At 43.2% G+C, this 19069-nt stretch overlaps 1 protein-coding gene across 3 annotated transcripts in view; it reads left to right on the plus strand.

Moving 5' to 3' along the window:
• Positions 1 to 19069, plus strand: part of PDE3A (phosphodiesterase 3A) — a 216754-nt gene that overhangs the window by 164333 nt on the left and 33352 nt on the right. For all 3 annotated transcript variants that reach the window (XM_084205739.1, XM_084205740.1, XM_084205741.1), the window contains exon 3: positions 18121 to 18381. In XM_084205739.1, the coding sequence (XP_084061865.1) occupies positions 18121 to 18381 (261 nt within the window). The remainder of the gene's footprint in view (positions 1 to 18120; positions 18382 to 19069) is intronic.

Below are 19069 nucleotides of genomic sequence, written 5' to 3' on the forward strand. Positions count from 1 at the left end.
ATTTGCCATGAGTTCATTGGAATAATACCCTGGGACCAGTGACAGAAGGCACGAAAATTTCTTATTTATTGCTGAAATTTGCTGGAGAGTCCTCTAAGCAGAATCACTGGGAGGGTCTCAGTTGTGAACTCTGAAAATTGTTTATATTGAAGACAGACATGATGTGATGCAGACCTGAGAGACAGGAAGAGAATTCAGAAAATCCCTCTTGCCTGTCGTGTGTGTAGCTTTAAGTTTATTCTCCTACATCTTCAAGTGGAGCCTTAATACCTATAAAATTATGGAAGGATGCTTTTGTTGTTTATGCATTTTATGGAGTCAATAAATAAACCTTAAGCAGAAGTGATTAAACCTGAAATGGCAGCAGGGAATAGCTGCATCTCTCCTCCATCCTCTGATTCATTCCTAAGTCAGGATTTACGACTAACTCAATTAAATACACACTTTCTGCATAATTGCCCATGTGCTAGCAGAAAGTAGTCAGTTGTCAGGGATTTTGTTCATTTCTGGGTTGGCTGCCTGAGAACATAAGGAATTGGGAAGAAACTGTGGAATTACCCATAAATTTTCTTAATTGAATTGAGCATAAGCTTTCAGGCTTAAGATGTGAGCAAGGAGAACTTTCCAGTTTCCAGGCAGAGCTGTCTCCTTGCAGTTATTTACACAGTGCTGCTTTGACTTGCTGTTAAAAACTTTCACTGGGGCAGAGATTAGGAATTCAAAGAGCAGTTTTGTAAGGAAAATGCCTCGGTTTCATTCAGTAAGAGGAGATGTGTTAAAGGAGGGGGACAAGGGGGGCAGTGAGCAGGGCAAAGAAAAAGAACTATTACTTCAGGCAGGTTTGAATATTCAGTCAGGGAAAACTTGACCCAGCAGAGCCTTTAAAATGTACTTTTTTACAATATTTTAGTGAGAGCATGTGGCCCTAGAAGGACAGGGCAGCCTCCTCCCTCCCTCCTGCTCTCCTCATCATCACCCGTCCTGTGCAGTTCTCATTTTTTTGAGTAATACTGTTGAAGGGATTGTGTTCCTGTCACAAAGCTACTGTAAAATTCCTAATCCCTTGTTAAAAGCGACTCTTGAGCTCGTTTTTTCAGGGTTTTAATGTGCCTCGTGGAGGAGACTTCCATCCTTTTAAAGTTGGTGTTAAAGCAGTGCTCTGCTGCCTTTTCCTGCATTTCGATGTCAGTTGTTAACTGAGATCAGAAATAACTGAAGAGCACTCTGATAACAGGAAAATGTACTTTAATACAAAAAGATGCCTGCTTTCTTTGCATGCACACGTGTTCATAGCAATATTTTAGCTTATCACAGATAAGGTAACTTATATTACTGAGTTAAAATATTGGCAGTTTTCATGAAAATGCAGCAAATTAGTATGTAACTTAAGGGCAATAATATGCCTTCTATTAAATATAATTTAAAATCAGTACCTGCAGCTTATAATATTATCCCCCCAGGATCTGGACATCTGTCCTTTATGATGTTGAATTGTATTTTCATTTGTTTATTTAGTCTAAAAATAAGTTTTAAGACTAATTTTAAGTATAAAGAAAGGAAAAGAAGTGTAGAGTTTGTTGTACATCTTTGGTCTTTTGTCCCTTGCCACCATGAAATGTTGGTGTGAGGTTTTATTTAAGCTGCCACAGAGTTTCTTTCAGCGAGTTCCAGATCAGTGTGCAAGAAGTGTGGCCAAAGCAGCCAAATGAGTGGTGCATCCTCCCCAGCCTGCAGTGCTGGAAGTTTTGTGCCTTTCCCCGCAGTGCATGCTGAGAAATCAACTCCTCACATTCAAACTTCCAGCACCTGGCAGTGACCAGGCAGAGTGGGAGAGGAGGATGCAGTGCTCCCTGTGTGATGCTTGGCAGCATCCCTGAGCCCTGCCTGCCAGGGCTGCTCAGCAGGGTGAAACACAGGCAAGGGGTGGATTTTGCTGCAGTGCTGGTGCAGAATTCCTGGCTCTGGGCTGAGGTTTGCAGTAGCACCAGCCTGAAGCACACACACACACACACCATGGAACTCTGCATTCCTCCCCCTCCCGCCCAAGGCTTTTGCTTTTTTGGGGGAGGTGGTGGTTGTTTTTCTGTGCTTGCTGACGTCAACAAAATTGCCAGATGGCATTTCAATGCTTTGCAAAGAGACAGGAGCCTTTTATTACCGGGGTCACGTGGATCCCATTCATTTGCATTCCCAGAAGTGGTCTAAAGCTTTTGCTCACTCTGTAGGCAAAGAGTGCTCTGCACCTTCCAGGGAGCCAGAGAGCCTTCTGTGGGATATTGCTGCCTTGGGAATCCTTTGGGGGATGCAGAGATGGAGGGTTCACCTCACATTCATTTGGCTAACGTGGAAATACTGAAAGTCTCCAGGCAGTTGTGCTTTGCAGAGGTGTTGTGGGTTTCTTTTTGAACGACAGAGGAATACTTTTGTATTAGGGTTTAGCTCTAAGAGGGTTACTTACAGTCTCTCAGGCACAGGTGACTCAGTAGCTTGTGGAACAAACGTGCAAGTCCACCAGTGTGATAAATATCAGCAGAGAAGAGCTGTCAGGGTTTAGGTTTTGGAGTTGTCAGGCTCTATCCCTAGAGCTGGGCTGTGACGTGATGGATGCATTGAAATGGAACAGAGCCCCTTTCTACCCCTGAACAGATGACTGGGAGCTCAGTACCAGATGCACAAGCTTAAACCAATTTACTTTGCTGTGCTTGAGCCATCTCCACAGCAGCTGGGCAGGGGACATGGCAGAGTTGGAAGGCCAGCACAATCTCTCACTGACACTGTGACTCCAATACCAGCCCTTGTCTGGCAGATAACCCAGGAGAGAGGGAGCTGATGACTGGATTTTCAGTGGACCTGGAGGAACCTGCCAGGCTCCCAAGGAACATGTGAATGTTGGAGAAGGGAAAGCCACACTTAATTTTGGGTTATGATTGGATTTTCAGTGGACCTTGGAGAAGTGAACCTGGAGGAACCTGCAAGGCTCACAGGGGAACTTGGCAATCCTGGAGAGGGGAAAGCCACACTTAATTTTGGCTATCATGAAGATTTCTGCTTCTTGCAGATTAAGTGATCTTTGGAGTAGTTTCTCAGGTTAAATACATTTCTCTCTGAGAAGAAAAGGTGGGAGCACCTTTTATTTTCCTTGAAGAAAACACGAACTTCCTATGTTGGAGCAGATGGACTCTGTGGTGATGCAGAAAGGAGGCTAAATAATCTGGTTTTGACATCTACATCACAATTTGAAACTGAAACTCCCCTAAACCTGTCTGAGATTACCATAGGCTCCAGAATGAGCAATAATCTGAGCTCAAAAACTGGGTTTTAAAATATTACTCTTTTATTTTCTGAAAGTTTCAGCTTTCAGATGTGCCCCTGTGATGCCTCCCTGCTCAGAGTACACTGTAGTGACAAAGATGTGTGCAAGTTCCCACGGGCCACGTGTCTGAAAAAAAAAAAATATGGGGCAACATAACCCTATGATCTTTCCAAGTGTGAATATTTTATTCCTTAACAAAGTGCTGTTGAAAGGCACTTTGAAATGCAGCATCACAAACTCCCCTTTCCAGCTTGGTAAGCCATGTGTGAATATTGCTTACCCTTGTCTTACCAAATTCCCAGCTGTATGACATGCACCAAGGTCTGGTGATTTATCATGGTATTTGTGTGTGTCAGGCATTGCTGCAATTCACGTGCTCTGAAGTGGTCACAGAAGAACACACAAATAAATAGAGTGAATTATTGGACTCTTCAAATTTGGTGCCATTATATTCTTGACTAGGAAGTGGAGAAATAATTTTAAACTGTCTCAGAGCAGACTGGGTGATGTTGTAGAGTCCGAAGAGTAATAACCAACTTGACCCTGCTTTCATAACTCCATTCTTCAACTGGGGGTGGAAAATGCAGAGTTTCTTTAGGGCTGGCATCTCAGGGAAAGTTATTGCTCATGCTGTGCTCCCATACCTAATTTAATTTCACCAGGGAGCAGCGAGCACGTCGTGATTCACAGATCATGGAGCAGGAAACAGCCTGTCAACTTCTAGGGAGGAGAGTTGCTCAGAGAAAAACAAAAAATCTGTTTTGGGAGGGAATTCAGCTCGTGAGCGCAGCAGGCAGACTTCAGTTCTGCTGTGACTCCTGGTGAAGTCAGAGGAGTCACTCTGCAAGATTAATTTGCCCCTCTGTTTCTCAATTTGTAAGGTCTTGAGTGCAGAGGAGTCCTGTGGTGGATTAAACACAAAGCAAACAAGAAAAAAAGGAAATATCACTCTTTCTCATCAAGAATCAGAGGTTTTTGCGACTTCAGTTTGAACATGTCCCTTCCATCCCAAATGAGCTGTATTCCACAGCCTGACATCAGCTTGTACCCAGCTGAGGGCATGCAAATGTGGATACTTTGCATCTTTTTGCAATTCACATCAAAAAGAAAGCAAGCTGTTTACACTAACATGCACATGGAAACACTGTTTTTTGTGTGTATGTGGGCTGATGTTTCTTTATTAGCATTGTAATGTGCTTTCATTTTCTATTTTTCATTATTATTTGTACGTGGATACTCTCAAGAGCTCTTTTTTTGGAGGAAAAAAATGCAGTAAACTTCAACCAAATTTAGAAAATACTTTCATGCTAAAATACTTCACAATTGCAGGTAGAGTTTAGCATCTTCAGCAGCTCTGATAACAAATAGAAACAGAACATGAGGAGAAGAGAGGGGCATGTATATGTTAACCTTATGTTGGATTTATTTCTCTGAAAGGAATTTTGCTTTCTTAATACAAGCACTGCATGTATTGCTGGGGAGTTTTGTGTTCCTGGAGAAACTTCTGCAATCCTTCTGCTATGGGATATTTTAGTATGAGAGTCAGCTCAAAATGTTATGAGGCTCCCTCCACCTCCCCCAGATGCAGTAATTTCTTTGTTGTTTGTACAAGATTTGCACGATTGTTGGAAAGAATGTGAGCAGCGAGAGATTGCTGGGCTAATATATAAAAAAACATGGATTAAGATCTTTTTCCTCCCAAATCGATGATGGCATTTTGTGGGCACAGCAGAGCTACAGTCCTGATTTGAAGGAAGAGTAGTGCCATCTGCTGATCCCTGGGAAAGGCTTTTCTGCACCAAGAGCTGCAGGGTCATAAAGGATGATGCCTGTGGGAAGAGCTCTGCTCAGCTGTACCATGGCTGTGCCTACACCCTCTCCTGACAGAGGCACTGACTCCTTGGAGTGGCCACCTGGCTCATTTTTGGAAGTGTTTGTGCTCCAGCCCGGCATAGCTGTTCAGGCCAGGTCTGAATGTGATGTTCTCACTGCCATCCCCTTCTCCTGGTCTGATGCTCATGGTGCAGCTGGATGTGCTCACAGCTGCGCTGCCTGACCCTGTCTCCTGCCCTTCCGCCTCTCGCTGGCCCTGGGAGAGCCTGGTGGGCAGGCAGGGACCCCAGAGAGAGGGGGGACATGCTGGGCTGCCCTGCTCCATCCCCTGGGAGCTCCCAGTCTGCCTGGCTCAGCTCCTAAGGCTGGGTTCCAGCCCAGACCTGCTCTCTGGGCCTGGCATGCAGATCACAGAGTCACAGAATGATGAGGTTGGAAGAGACCTCTAAGATCATCGAGTCCAACCTGTGCCCTAAACCTCAACTAGACTGTTGCACCAAGTGCCATGGCCAGGCTTTTTAAACACGTCCAGAGATGGTGATTCAACCAACTCCCTGAGAAGAGCATTCCAGTGCTTTATTATTCTTTTGGTGAAATTTTTTTCTAATATTCAACCAGTCGATTCCCTGACATAGCTGGAGACTGTGTCCCCCTGTTCTCTGTGGATGAGACCATCCCCACCTGTCTGCAACCCCCTTCAGGAAGGTGTGGAGAGCAATAGGGTCACCCCTGAGTCTCCTTTTCTGCAGGCTGAGCACCCCCAGCTCCCTCTGTGGCTCCTCTCAGGGTTTGTGTTCCCAGCCCCTCTCCAGCCTCGCTGCCCCCTCTGGATGGACTCAAGGATCTCAACATCCTTCCCAAGCTGAGGGGCCAGAGCTGGCACAGCACTCAGGGTGTGCCCTGCCCAGTGCCCAGGGCAGAATGACCCCCTGCTCCTGCTGCTACCCCATTCCTGATCCTGAGAGCCACCACCCTGCTCCTGCTGGCCATCCATCCCTGATCACTGAGAGCCACCACCCTGCTCCTGCTGGCCATCCATTCCTGATCCTGAGAGCCACCACCCTGCTCCTGCTGGCCATCCATTCCTGATCACTGAGAGCCACCACCCTGCTCCTGCTGCTACCCCATTCCTGATCACTGAGAGCCACCACCCTGCTCCTGCTGCCACCCCATCCCTGATCACTGAGAGCCACCACCCTGCTCCTGCTGCCACCCCATTCCTGATCCTGAGAGCCACCACCCTGCTCCTGCTGGCCATCCATTCCTGACCATCCCCAGGGCTGCTGCTGCCCAGGGGGGAAGCAGAGTTCAGCTGCTGCTCTGGAGCCATGTGGGCTTTTCCTGGCTGGCAGCTTGGTGCAGGGGCAAAAGGTTGTCTTGTGTCAAAGGTGGGTTCATAAATTTTTTATACATAGCTAAATGAACCTCATTTTACAAGCAGAAACAGTTACTGTGTGTGGTTATAAGCCTGCCCATGGACAGGTTTTATTTAAAATAATTTATTTTGTGCACTTGGTGGAACGTCCTGTGTCTGGTTTGCATTTAGGCTGGTCACATCAGCAAGCCCTTAAAGCTGGCCCTATATTTTATGTAGGGGGTCAGAACGTGGTTTTATCTTGTTTGACTGGTTTCAAAGTAAACCCAAATCCACACACATCAGGTTTCAGAGTTGAGTGTGAAGTCATGTTTGTAACATGGCTGTTTGTTTGTAGCAGGCACGGGCCTTTAGGGCTGTCTTTATACACAAAACATGAAACAGTCTTTAGAGACAGGTTTTGATTTACATTTTCCTCACTGTTTAAAAAAAAGGCCAACTAAATGTTAATTCATTTCTTTCCAATCAATTCCCCTTCCCTTATTTAAACAGAGCTATTGACATGTGTGTGAGGTAGATTACTGTGGCTCTGTATAGAATTAGATAATTATATACTTAGTTGTGACTCAAAGACATGTTTATACCATGCCAGAAAAATGCCATCCTAATGGAAGGCATCTTTCCTAAAAGGCAGAACAAAGATGGGTCCTCATCATGTTGCCTTCTTGTGCCACCTTGATTTTATTGATGGGAAACCAAACATGTTTCTGTGATCTGTCAGTGCGTAAAAGGGCAAGTGCATAAAAGTATTGTGCAAAATTAATTTGGTTGGGTATTTCATTTTGCTGTAGCATCATACAGAATGCTTCAGCTTTACTCTCCACAGCAGTTGCAGCTTGCATTAAAAGAGGAAATGGATACTAATAAATTTTTACTTAGATTAAGGGTAGTCTTCAGATTCCTGGAAAAATGCCAACCTGTTGCACAGTGAGCATTATTGATATGCATTTTCTGCTCTGTGTTAGCTAGGAATGACAGTAATTAAAAGAACAAATCATTTAAATGAAGTGATTCTTTCTAGAGAAGGTTGTTTCCTAATGTTGTTGCCAAAAGTCTCTCAAATGCATTAGGAGAGAAAGGAGGGTGTACAGAGAGAATTGATCAGCAATTTATGTCTTTGGTTTTTTTACTTTAATGGGATAAATAGGAGATCTGGGGCCACTGGTAGCACTGAGAGGGAAGCAGTCAGGAAGATCCTGGAGCATTAGGAAGACACAATCCATATGCTTCATCAGCTGATCAGCCAGAGCACCGTCTGGCAAACAGTCCAGCATGTGGTCTGCTCCAATTTGTTAACAAATGTGTTACACAAAGCATTGTGCTGGGAGCTGCACGTGACTGCTCCATCACCAAGGTCAGGGCTGGGAAGTCAAGTGTTTTCTTGTGATTAAACTGCTCTCTTATCTTTGTTGTTCTGAGCTTAACCCCTCAAACTTAAACTGACTTTGGGGAGAGATCTTTTGCTTCAATGCCCTGCCTTAGGTCACCAGTGTGACCAAACCTGAATATTGAAATTATCCTGGAGTCTAATCCTCTGTGGAAGCCACTTAATTCAACTGTGAGCATCTGACCACAAGAGACACACTAAGCTTCTGCAGAAGTCTAATGCAGAAAACAATGCAAATCTGGGCACCAGGCTGTTCTTCACAAAGAGAAGCCATAACTTTTTTTGAAAAAAACAACTGAGGAACTTTGTTTCATCATTTTCAAACTAAAGATTTAAGTTTTGAAAAGTTGACGCAGTTTCTTGTTCCTATCTTTTAATAAAACTATCCTAAAATTGCTGAAGCAAAGCCAAAAAAAGCTCTTTCTGTCACCAGCAATTCCAAAACCAATAATTTTTCTGTCAGTACAAAATACTTTTTGTGTTTGCCTGAAGTTATCAGTGCACTCTGAATCCTTGAGCTGCTGTTTCTCGTTTGGGAGGACACCACACTGTTCTCTGTGTTAGAGAGCTCTGGGGCAGAATCATGTGATGGTAAATCTCATCAGCAAATAGCCCAATCCCGTGTGCACCAATTAACAGCATCACTTCTGAGCTGAATTGTCAAATCTCTGTATTGGTGTATCTTCTTTGATTTTACATGGTGAAACAGATTTGTGTGTTGACACTTCTTTTCTACACCTCCTCATATGAAAATTCAATTAAGACTTTTAATTTCAATTTTTTTTTTCAAAAATTCAAACTCCTTACAAAAATTCAGTTAAGGTTTTTAACCTGTCTGCCAGGTCCTATGCAGTGTACCTACTCAGTGGTGGTAAGTGCTTCTGTTGCACTTACTGGTGCATCATCACTGATTTATTACTGCAGTAGATTCAGATGAACTACTGAAGTTCAGCCTCACAAGGATATTTAACATTTAAAAAAGCCCCATGTGCAACCCACAGTTTATTTTTTTTTCCTTAATATCCACATCCAAGCAGCAAGCATAACTCACAGTGGAGATAGAAATCATTGTCTGGTGTGGTTGCCAGCATAAGCACCCGTGCTTCTTGATCTGTGTCTGTTTTCTGGTCTCTATGGCTCTGTTGCCTTTTGTAAATGAGAAGCTGGTGCTGTTATATTTAGATGTGAGTTTGAATCCAAGCTTTCCAAAAACACAGAAGTGTTTGGCCCTCATAAAATAGTGCAGACCCTGAGCCAGAAAGTCAGAGTTCAGTATGGTGAGATATTAATGATGCAGAAGTACAGATTGGGTCTATCTCCAGTTAGATCTGAGAAGCAGCCAGGGTGTCATAATTAGGAATATTACATGCATTTAATTTTTTTCTTTAGAGAAAGTGCAAGTCAAGCACTGCTCACAACCTAAAATACACAAGTTGAAAGTAAGACTTTTCTTAGATTAAAACTGTACTCAAGACAAATCTTGAAAACTGTACTCAAGACAAATACCAGCTACATGGAAGAAATTAGAGATTGCTGAAATTACTTAGAAAATCCTAGAGCCTTTAGAATCCAGTGTGTAGATTAAAGGCCAGAACAGTAGTCCTGAAAATGGCCATCTGATGCAGGCATTGACCTGTGGTTCTCTCAGCAGGCAATTTTTATTTGTTTTTGTTTCATTTGTGACAGCAAAGGCAAAATAAGCCCACAGTATAAACTAACCTTGTGTGTCTTTAAGTTGGTCCTTGCAGATCAAGGATGAAGTAGGTTGAAAGCAGTCCTCAGGGCTTGCTGCTCTGTCAGTTTATATCTGTGGTAAGTGAAAAAAATTATTCTAATATCACAGAAGGCGTGTTGAGGATAGAGTTTTGTATTTCTTGTATATGAATTACTGGTTCTCTCTGTTCTGATCTTCACTGAAGAGTCTGCCAATAAATAATCCAGGAGAGGTGGGGATTTTCCACATCTAGTGCATGCTTAAATGTGACTTTTGCAGGTCATGGCTTTGGATGTTAGCAGCTTGTACTTTAGAGAAATCATAGAGCTCTGCAGCAGCTATGATGAAGGATTTGGGGGCTGCAAGTCCCTAGGGCTACAGCTGGGTTTGTTTTTGTTGTTTTTTTTTTTTTTTTTGAATGAGTCATAATGAAAGAATCCAAAGCCAAGTGTTACAGAAAAATGATTAATTCTTTTCACAGAGGACTTCATTAGTGACATAAAGTCATGAGAAAGAGGAGGAGGCATCTCTAGCACTCAGTGGCTGTTAACTGGTGTTAGTGTGAGTGCTTAAAGTCAGGAGAACTGAAATAATGCAAACCACAAGGTCTGATGGAAAGGAAAAAAATGTTGAAATTGGACCAATTTGTCTGCAGGCAGGCTCTCACTGGAGTTTGATGTGCAGAGGATTTATCCTTTTCAAAAGGTGCAGAATATCAGTGCCTGCCTTTGGCTTTAGGGAAAGCCTGTTCTTAAAAATGGACCACTAAATATCAGCGGTGTTCATGGTCACTGGAGAATTCCATGGCATCCTTCTGCTCTGCTGCTGCAGCATATGGGAAACATGGCCCAAGATATACATCTGGCTCCTGCTGTCATTTCCAAATCCCTGTTGTAATTCCAGTAAGAACAGACTGAACATTAAAGGCTCTTTATCTACAGCTTCACTGATAATTACTTCCTGGTTTCTAATTTTTTCTTATTCTGGTTTTCAGCACTCGTTCTTAAAACCTTATGAGGTTTTCTTTTTTTAGGTTATTCTCCTATGACAACTCCTTGTGAGTAATTGAAAATATATTTGACATCCTGTGTAGCAACTCTTCACCCCCCCAATCTTTTATCTTCATTTAGAGGCTGCATTTATTTGCAATAAATTTTTAATGATATTTGATAATTCTCTTCCTCATACTCTTCAACAGTTCTTAGTGAAGGACTGAGATGGATGTGAACCTTGAGCTGGGTTTATTTTCATACATATTTCTGCAGTTTGCTGCTAATTGTGAGGTTGCTTCTCAAGTTGTATCCCAAAAGAGCCTGAGGTACTTTGAAAGGGAGAAAATATGGCAGAACGTGGCTGCTTTGGCTTTGCTCTGGTGTAACTGAGACTGTCAAGTTGAAAATGTGGGAGGATTAGTTAGTACACAGAAGGCAGAGCAGTGATTATTGCTTTCAATGGATCTTTTTTTAACTCGTGCTGTGAATTTGGCTGCTCTGTTTTAGTTCACCGTAGAATTAAAATAGCTCTCGGTGCTGAGCAGGCGTGTTGGAGCTGTGAGCTCAAACGGAGAGGATCACCAGGTATTAACAGATGGTTTATCCTCCCTGTGTGTGCACCCAGCACCCCAGTCCTGCTGGGTCCCACTTGTGATGCTGCAGCTCGAGTTGAGGCTGAAGACAGTTGTCACTGTTTTCTGCATATGAGCACAAACCATCAGCTTCCAGCTACCAATTTGTGACCATCTGATGTACAAATTGGAGAACAATAATGTAAGACAATTGAGGACAGCCTCTGAAGCACAGAATTGTTCTCCTCGGTCTGTGTTACTCAGAGCAGATTCGAGTCCCATTTAGAATTTAATTTTTCCCATCTGCTGTGCTTTAATTAAAAGCAATAATTTTTAAAGTTCCTAGTTTGGTTGGAGTGGCATCTACTTTGTAAGTAATCAACCCTGACTGTGACTGACTCTGCGATCTGCTCTACATCATCAAGTAGTTCTTTGGGCTGGAGAGTCGTGATGTTTTAATGTTTTTAGGCAGCCAAATAGCACGGAAAGTCCCTTGGAACTGGGTGACTGTGTCCCCAGGGCTCTGCTGAGAACATCAAATACCAGCGTCAGAGTTTCCACGAGCTTTGCAAGCTGCGACCAGCGGCTCCCAGCCAGGGAGCTCAGCCTGTGCTCTGCCTCCTTCCAGGAGCTTTCCCTGGATGCTCCTCGTGGCATGCCTGTTGCAGGAGGTCATCCCAACTGGCTGAGTGTCTTCACTTGCCCTGGGATTTCCCAAGGAGCCCAGAGCAGAGCACATGGATGGCTGCTGCCCCTTGCCACGCTGTGCCACCCAGCGTGTCCCTTTTCCCTCTGCCTTCCAGGCTTTCCAGCTGTGCTCCACAGCTGGGGCAGGAGGAAATGTGGAAAATTAAGCACCACTTGATGTCAGTACCAGTGGAGTTAGTTCATGTGAGGTCCTTTCTGTCAGATATAAATGGCAGGGATTTAATTACGTTGCATTGGGTTGTGTCCAGTACTTGCATCCACACGGGTTCAGACTTTCCTACTCTGTAGGTCTCGAATCTGGACAAATCCAGTCCTCCCACTCCTTGAGATTATTTCTGCATCTTTCTTTTTACTGTTGCTCGGTTGCTAGTGACCACGAGGATATTTTCCTTCTGTGTGTGTGTAACAAATCTGGAAAAGCCTGCTAGGTGACCTGAAAGCAAGAACCCGTAGCCTCCCTCGAAAGTTACAGATGGCACCAAAGCTGCAGAACAGCTCAGATGTGTTCTCTGCTCCTTGGATGTGATCCTTTGCCCTTTGGAATGTTGTACACTCATACAGTGTGTGGGGGTGAGCACGCTTAGGACACTTCCATGGTGGGTTTCTGACAGCCCACAGAGGTCGTGCAGGGCCAGCTTTGGTTTCATTTTTCCCAGGGACTTCACAACCAAATCTGGACATATCAGGGCAGGGAAAGCAAGACCTCCAGTGCCTGCTGCAGATTAAGTGGTATCAGTTTACAAAGAGTGTTTAGGATGGATAAAAGACTCCAAAAGTCTCCTTGTAAACGTCTGAGCAATTTTTCTCAAACACTGAAATAATTCACCCCAGACAAATACCTGGCAGTGTGTGTTTCTCTGAGCTCTTTGGCTGACAAAGCTGTCACGAACTGAGAGATCCTGTAATGGAAGAAAGTTAGTCAGCTGTAACTGTGAGCTTGGTGAGTGGTGTCACCTAAGGTGGAGATGCAGGATGTGGGGATTGCAGCTGCCTCCCCAGACAAAGCCTGCTACAGACAGTGATACATTCCACAGGTTTTATAAGAAGGGGGAAAAAGTATTTCCTTCTCAAACCAGTGCCTCTTTCCTAAAGAATGGTGGTGTTGTCATCCTGGTTTTCCAAAGAAAGTAGTCATGCTCCTCTGCATCAGATTCAAACAACTGTGGCACATGGGAGCAGGTTTCAGAGATTATTTTCTTCCTAGAAATTTTATGTTAGCCAGTGGTGGGCTATAGGAGAAAGGTCCAAATCAGTGGCCTTGCTTGGTAGTCGTAGAAGAGTGGTAGTTTAATGTACTGTGAGATTCCAGAGCCAGCCCTGCATGAGGCTGCTCAGTCCGTGCACAGCCAGCCCCAGGCTGGGCTGAGGAAAGGGCTCACTGCAAGGCAGGGAGGGGACAAAATATTTAACTCTTTAATGAGAACCATTTCATCAGATCCTGCCTTTACAGATCTACTTTGAAACGCTTCCTCTGGCTGCTCTGTGATCCTTGGACTGACATCTTTGTGGCCTTACAGACACCCTTCTTGTGGCAGTCATGGCACTTTCTGCCCTGCAGAGCAGAGTGCAGTGTGATGGCTCTCAGGTGGCTCTGCCTTGCTGTGCTGGTGCCATCTTGGAACCAGGATTAAAATTAAAACTCATTATGGCTCAAGCAAGATTTGGAGTTTCCTTCATTCTGGGCTCATCTTCTGTGCCTCAGTGTCTGGTTTATGGTTATGTGACCCTGGGTCCTCTAAAGACTCAACAGCAAAGCCAGGGACTACAGAGATGCCTTGGAAAGGTTTTGTTTGATCAGTGTGATGAGACAACAGGAAGATGCTATTTTCAGCCCTACCAAAGAGTGTGCCTTGCAGAGCCTGTGGCTGGTTGACCTCCGGAGAGCAGTGGGAATGCTGTGCTTCATTAAGCTGGAGAAAAGAGTCTCATAAACATCTTCTTTGCTCACCAAAGAAGAGAAAATCTGTAAACTTGTGCTAGTACAAAAATAAGAGAGAAATAAAAATAAAAATACTCCGTTTCTAGAGCTTTAAATAGAGAAAAGTGAAATGTGAAAGAATTGCATGCACGCTTTTTCCCTTAGTCATTCAGTGGAAGGTGGAGTAGTTAAGTCTGTGGCGCCTTTAAAATGATTCATTATTTCCATAGAAGCCAATTGATGTTTATCCTTCAAATTGCTCTGTGGACATTAAAATAATGGAGAATTATATTTGCTTTTAATTTTGTTTCCAGACAGCTTGGCCTGAACATTTATGATGTGACTTGGAAACCATATCAAATAGTGATTTATAGCTGCTGGTAATTGTGTGAAGATTGGAGATAGGCTGGATGCTGCTTTCCTTTGCTTTTTTTTCCCTCTTTGCCTCCCCCATTCTTTTGCTTACAGAGTGCTCTTGAGTGCAATGTAGTGAAAGGCCAACATCTCTGCCTTCATTGCTTTTCCTTGTACAAGCCACAGCAAATGAAGATTTTATTTCTCCCTAACACGAGGCCGTGTGAAATGAATTGTGGTTTGTGTTTGATAATTGGTTTGGGGTTTTTTTTTTTTCCTTGCATAAGTTTTGACTGGTTTTGTGTTGTCATGATAATCACCTCCTTTGTAGGGTGGAGAGAGTGGTGGTTTTTAGTCAAGCTGGATGAGAATCATATGCAAAACAGGAATGGGGAGGGGGAAGACTTTTCTTTGTGCTAAGGCATCTGTTGAGTGTATGGATGTTAAATCTGCTCCCCAGGTGAGCCAGCACAAGTAGTTCATACCTAAATTTATCTGTCTGGTCTTATGGCTCAAGGAATTTGATATTCCTTTTTTCCTAAATTCATTTTTCCTGCACAGTTTTATCTGCCTTTTCCTCCCACCGAGTAAAAAGCTATTCTTAGAGTTTTGTGCAAAATATAATTTAACAAAAGAAAACAAAGAGGATTTTGTGGACTGTAATAGGAAAGCGAGTGAAGGTTATACAAATTTAGAGAACTTTTCTAGTCATGTTGCAAACTCCAAAACAAATTATTTAAACCTAAAAATTCTAAATTGTTACTAAAATTTTCCAGGATACTGTTTTCATATTGAATGAATATAAGAGTTTCCTGCCCTGACAAAAATCATCTGCGTGATACTGGTACATGCAACTATTGTGGTTTGGTCCTGCACATGCAGCAGTGTGTTTTAGGTTTGTTTGGTTGTTTAATTTCTGTACATAAAAGGAAGCCTCAAAACATGCAGCAAGTGCATTTGGGCCCACTTAGGAATTCCAGATGGCACTGTGGCCTAAACCAGCTGTTTTTCAGCATTGTAAGGAGTTATTTTTTCTTCTTATCTTAGTTAAAAACGAGCCTGTTTAGTTTTGCTTTTGTTCCCAGCCTGTTTGCTTTCTCATTCTCATGCCCCAGAGCATTTCAGTTGTAGTCACTGCATGACATTGCTGAAATCAGGGCTGGAATGAAGTCACAAATGAACAGCAAGCCAGTCTCATCCAAAAGTCATGGGAGGGAACTGCATTCACAATTATTGGCATGGATGAGCAAATGAACACTGACCATTGTGAAATTAGGTTCACCTTATCTTAGCTCCTCGTTGTTTTGTTTTGTTTTGTTTTATCAAATTAGTTGTTTGTTAGTGTTTGCAAATGTTGTTCGTGCCACAATTCCCGAGTATCCGACCTTGGAGCTTCAATGAGTAAAGTGCTTTGGAAAGAATCCAAATCCAAAGAATCCAAATCAGTTCATGCAGAGGCTATGCACTTAGTAGAAAACAACTTAGAGACTGAGCATGGATTTTATCTGCACTTTTACCCTAAAAGAAGACTCTCTGCATATATATCTGTGTGCATGTGCATATACACAATACATGTACATGTATGTGATTACATTAATCTCAAATATTCAGCAGTTTCCTCTCTTGCTTTCACATCACCACAGTGATTTACACTAAATTCCAGGTTTCCTTGTCCTTTAGGGAAATACATTGTCATCTATTTTCTGAGTAATGGTCTGCAAAGCATATGCAGTTCTTCACTGGTTTTTAGTAGAGACTCTGAAAAGTCAAATATTTTTAAATGTTCTCATGCATTCAGTTTGTAATAATTTTTAGAAGACAGTATTTTAAATACCTGTAATTTTACCTAGTCAGACTAGTCTGATCATGCTCTAAATTGACCCTAAGACAGATGAACCACTCCTTCTTCTTGACTCACAGAACTACTCACAGCCTGGCATTTGATGGGGACAAATCTGCTGGGTCTCAGAGTTCAGGCAGGGGTCACCAGCACACATGACAGCACAGGGAGCTAGAGGCCCTGTGGCAGAAATCCACCATGGAGAAGGGCTCTCCCTCTCCCCACTTGGTCCTAATCATGGAGAACAGTGCTGGAACTTTGCAAAATATCAGTACTGCTGTACAGAACCTCTGCTTATAGCCCAGTGAGTCAGACTTGTTTACTTCATAGAAATATTAATCTCTGCCTCTGATTGTCAACTACTCCAGGCTTAATAGAATTTCAAGCAGTGGATGACACAGTTTTGCTGAAAATATGAGGCTTCTATCACGTTTTGAGTGATGTATTCTGCCTCACTCCCCTTTGGTCCATTTGCCATAGCTGAGGTTAAAATAGATAATTAATTACTCCCATCCCAAGCCTTGTCCTTTAATTTAAGAATTTTCTTTAGCATCTGCCAGAATTTTCTGCATGCACTCCTGAGATGTTAAGCAATGAAAGAGCCATTAAGCTAAATTCAGGCATTAATTTCTTTTCAGTAGGATGAAGTAGCACTCCAGTAGATTAAGCAGCTTCTGGTTTATGTTATTTCATAGCATGGCAAAGAAATGTGGGAAGAGGCTGGTTGGTTTCCTGGCTGCAGGAGAGGATGGTGAGTGAGGAAGCCTGTCTTCTGGTCCTGCAGCTTAGCTCAGTCCTAGCAGGAAGCAGGACATGAGAAGGGATCAGTGGAGTGAAACATCTGTTTGCCAAGGGCCTGATGTCCACGTTATGCAACTGGGAAGACAGAGGGAAGAGATTTACCTATACTTAACTAATATATCACTTTGCTCAGAAATGCTTTTTTATTGCCTGTAAATCCTTTTCTGAGAACGCAGCAGTGTCAAGTTGTGTTACTCTGTTCTTTGTGTTTTGAGGTCCGTGAATGCTGTCATGAGTCATTCCTGGCTGGGGTTTAATCACTCTCCTCCTCAGTCTGACCAATTCTCCATGCTCTTTGCTTGCCACTCCAAGTAACTTGTACATTCTTTTCACAGACATAACTTCCTCATTTAGCAAACTATGTCTTTTAGCTTTTTCTAAGAAATACATGAAAGCAAATGAGCACAAAATCTGCTGCAATGGTCTCTCTGGGAAACTGCACGTACACCTGCTAAGCCTCCAACACTAGCAGCAGGACTGAGCTGTTGTGTCAGAGACACAACAAAGGGAAAATGGTCACTCTTGGAGTGCCTTGAAACTGCAATTCCATGCAGAATTTATGGAGGGTTTTAGTGCACCAGCTAGGGGGGCTGAAATGTCACTTCTGCATTGGAATTCCAGATGCCTTCTGCCTTTTTAGGTGTTTTACTTTTGTGTGCATCCAAGTCTCACTGTTCTTTATTAGAATTTAAACATCCTCACACCTTTGCAATTGTACTGTATAGCTGTCAGTTCAGACTTGACAATTTTAAGTTTTAAAAAAATCCACTTTTTTCTCCATTTCAGTTCTGGTATAGCTGCCCAATTGCAATTGCTGGAGAAGAATGTTGTTGCTGCCATACCAGAATCCTATAATTTAGTTGCCTGGAGATATTTTACAAATCTCAGTTTATGCTTGGGATTAATTTCATTCATCTAGGCCTTAGCACTGAACATTAATTGTTCTAGATTAGTTGTTCTGTAGTTAGCATTCGGGGGAGTCTCCTCCCATCCCAAGCCATGTCTCCAAAACTGTTTGTGCAAATAGGCTCTGGCTATTGACCATGTCTCCACAGGGAGCCTGAACAATTTATTCAGATGGGCTGAGTCAGCTGCAGATGGTGGAAGCTGTGAAATCAGATATGATGGAATTCCAAAGTCTTTGCAGACCGATGATCGATCTTTTCAGCCTTCTTCTCTGTATTTAAAGAACTATTTCATGTTATTATTTTTCCACCTGCAGATGCTTTAGCAGAAGCTGTGAAGAGCTTGAGGCAGTGCCCAGCAGGCTGTTCACTGCTGTTGTCTCACCTGTATTTTGCTCTCCTCTGTAGTCTTCTGGCACCAGCATCACGGTGGACATCGCTGTCATGGGAGAGGCGCACGGGCTCATCACCGACCTTCTGGCTGACCCCTCGCTGCCCCCCAACGTCTGCACATCCCTGAGGACAGTGAGCAACCTGCTCAACACTCAGCTCACCTTCCAGGCCATCCACAAGCCCAGGGTGAACCCCTTGGTGTCCTTCAGCGAGAACTACACCTGCTCTGACTCGGAGGAATGTCCGGAGAAGGGAGAGAAACTGGCCATTCCCAAGGTGAGTGCTGGAGCCTGCCTCTCCCTAAAGGGATGTCACTGGGCTTTGAATTGCCATCTCTTCTTCCTTCCCTTAATTAGAAAGGTGAAACCTACAGAATTACAGAACCATGAGGTTGGATAAGCTCATCCAGTCCAGCCTGTGCCCTCACACCTCAACTGGACTCTAGCACCAAGTGCCATGTCCTGGTTTTTTTAAACACATCCAGAGATGGTGATTCTACCACCTCCCTGGGAAAGGCATTCCAGTACTTTATTATTCTTTTAGTGAAATTTTTTTTTCTAATATCCAACCTATCCCTTCCCTGATGTAGCTTGAGACTGTGTCCTCTACAGAAGTAAATTAAAAAGTTTCTGTTGATGACTTTCAGGTGCTTTGGATGAAGTCTAAACTGTTGTACAACCCACAAACTAACAAAAATATCACAGTCATTAGTGTGACAAATACTGTGAGCTCATAGAAGTTGTCTTGAGAAGAAAAAGAAGACAGAACCATAAATATAAATGTAAGACTGCCTTGAAAAATGGCTTTATGAATGCTCAGGGATCAGGCAGGAAATAACCAGTGTTAACCACCCACACTTAGCAAGTGAACAGCTAGAAAGAGCACATCACATTTGAAGTAGTGTGAATTGTAGGTTTGTTGCTAATTAGCTGTCCTGCAAGGCTTACATTTCGTTTCTGAAACT

The sequence above is a fragment of the Fringilla coelebs genome (assembly GCF_963513975.1).
Source record: "Fringilla coelebs genome assembly, chromosome: 5".
Taxonomy (NCBI): Eukaryota; Metazoa; Chordata; class Aves; order Passeriformes; family Fringillidae; genus Fringilla; species Fringilla coelebs.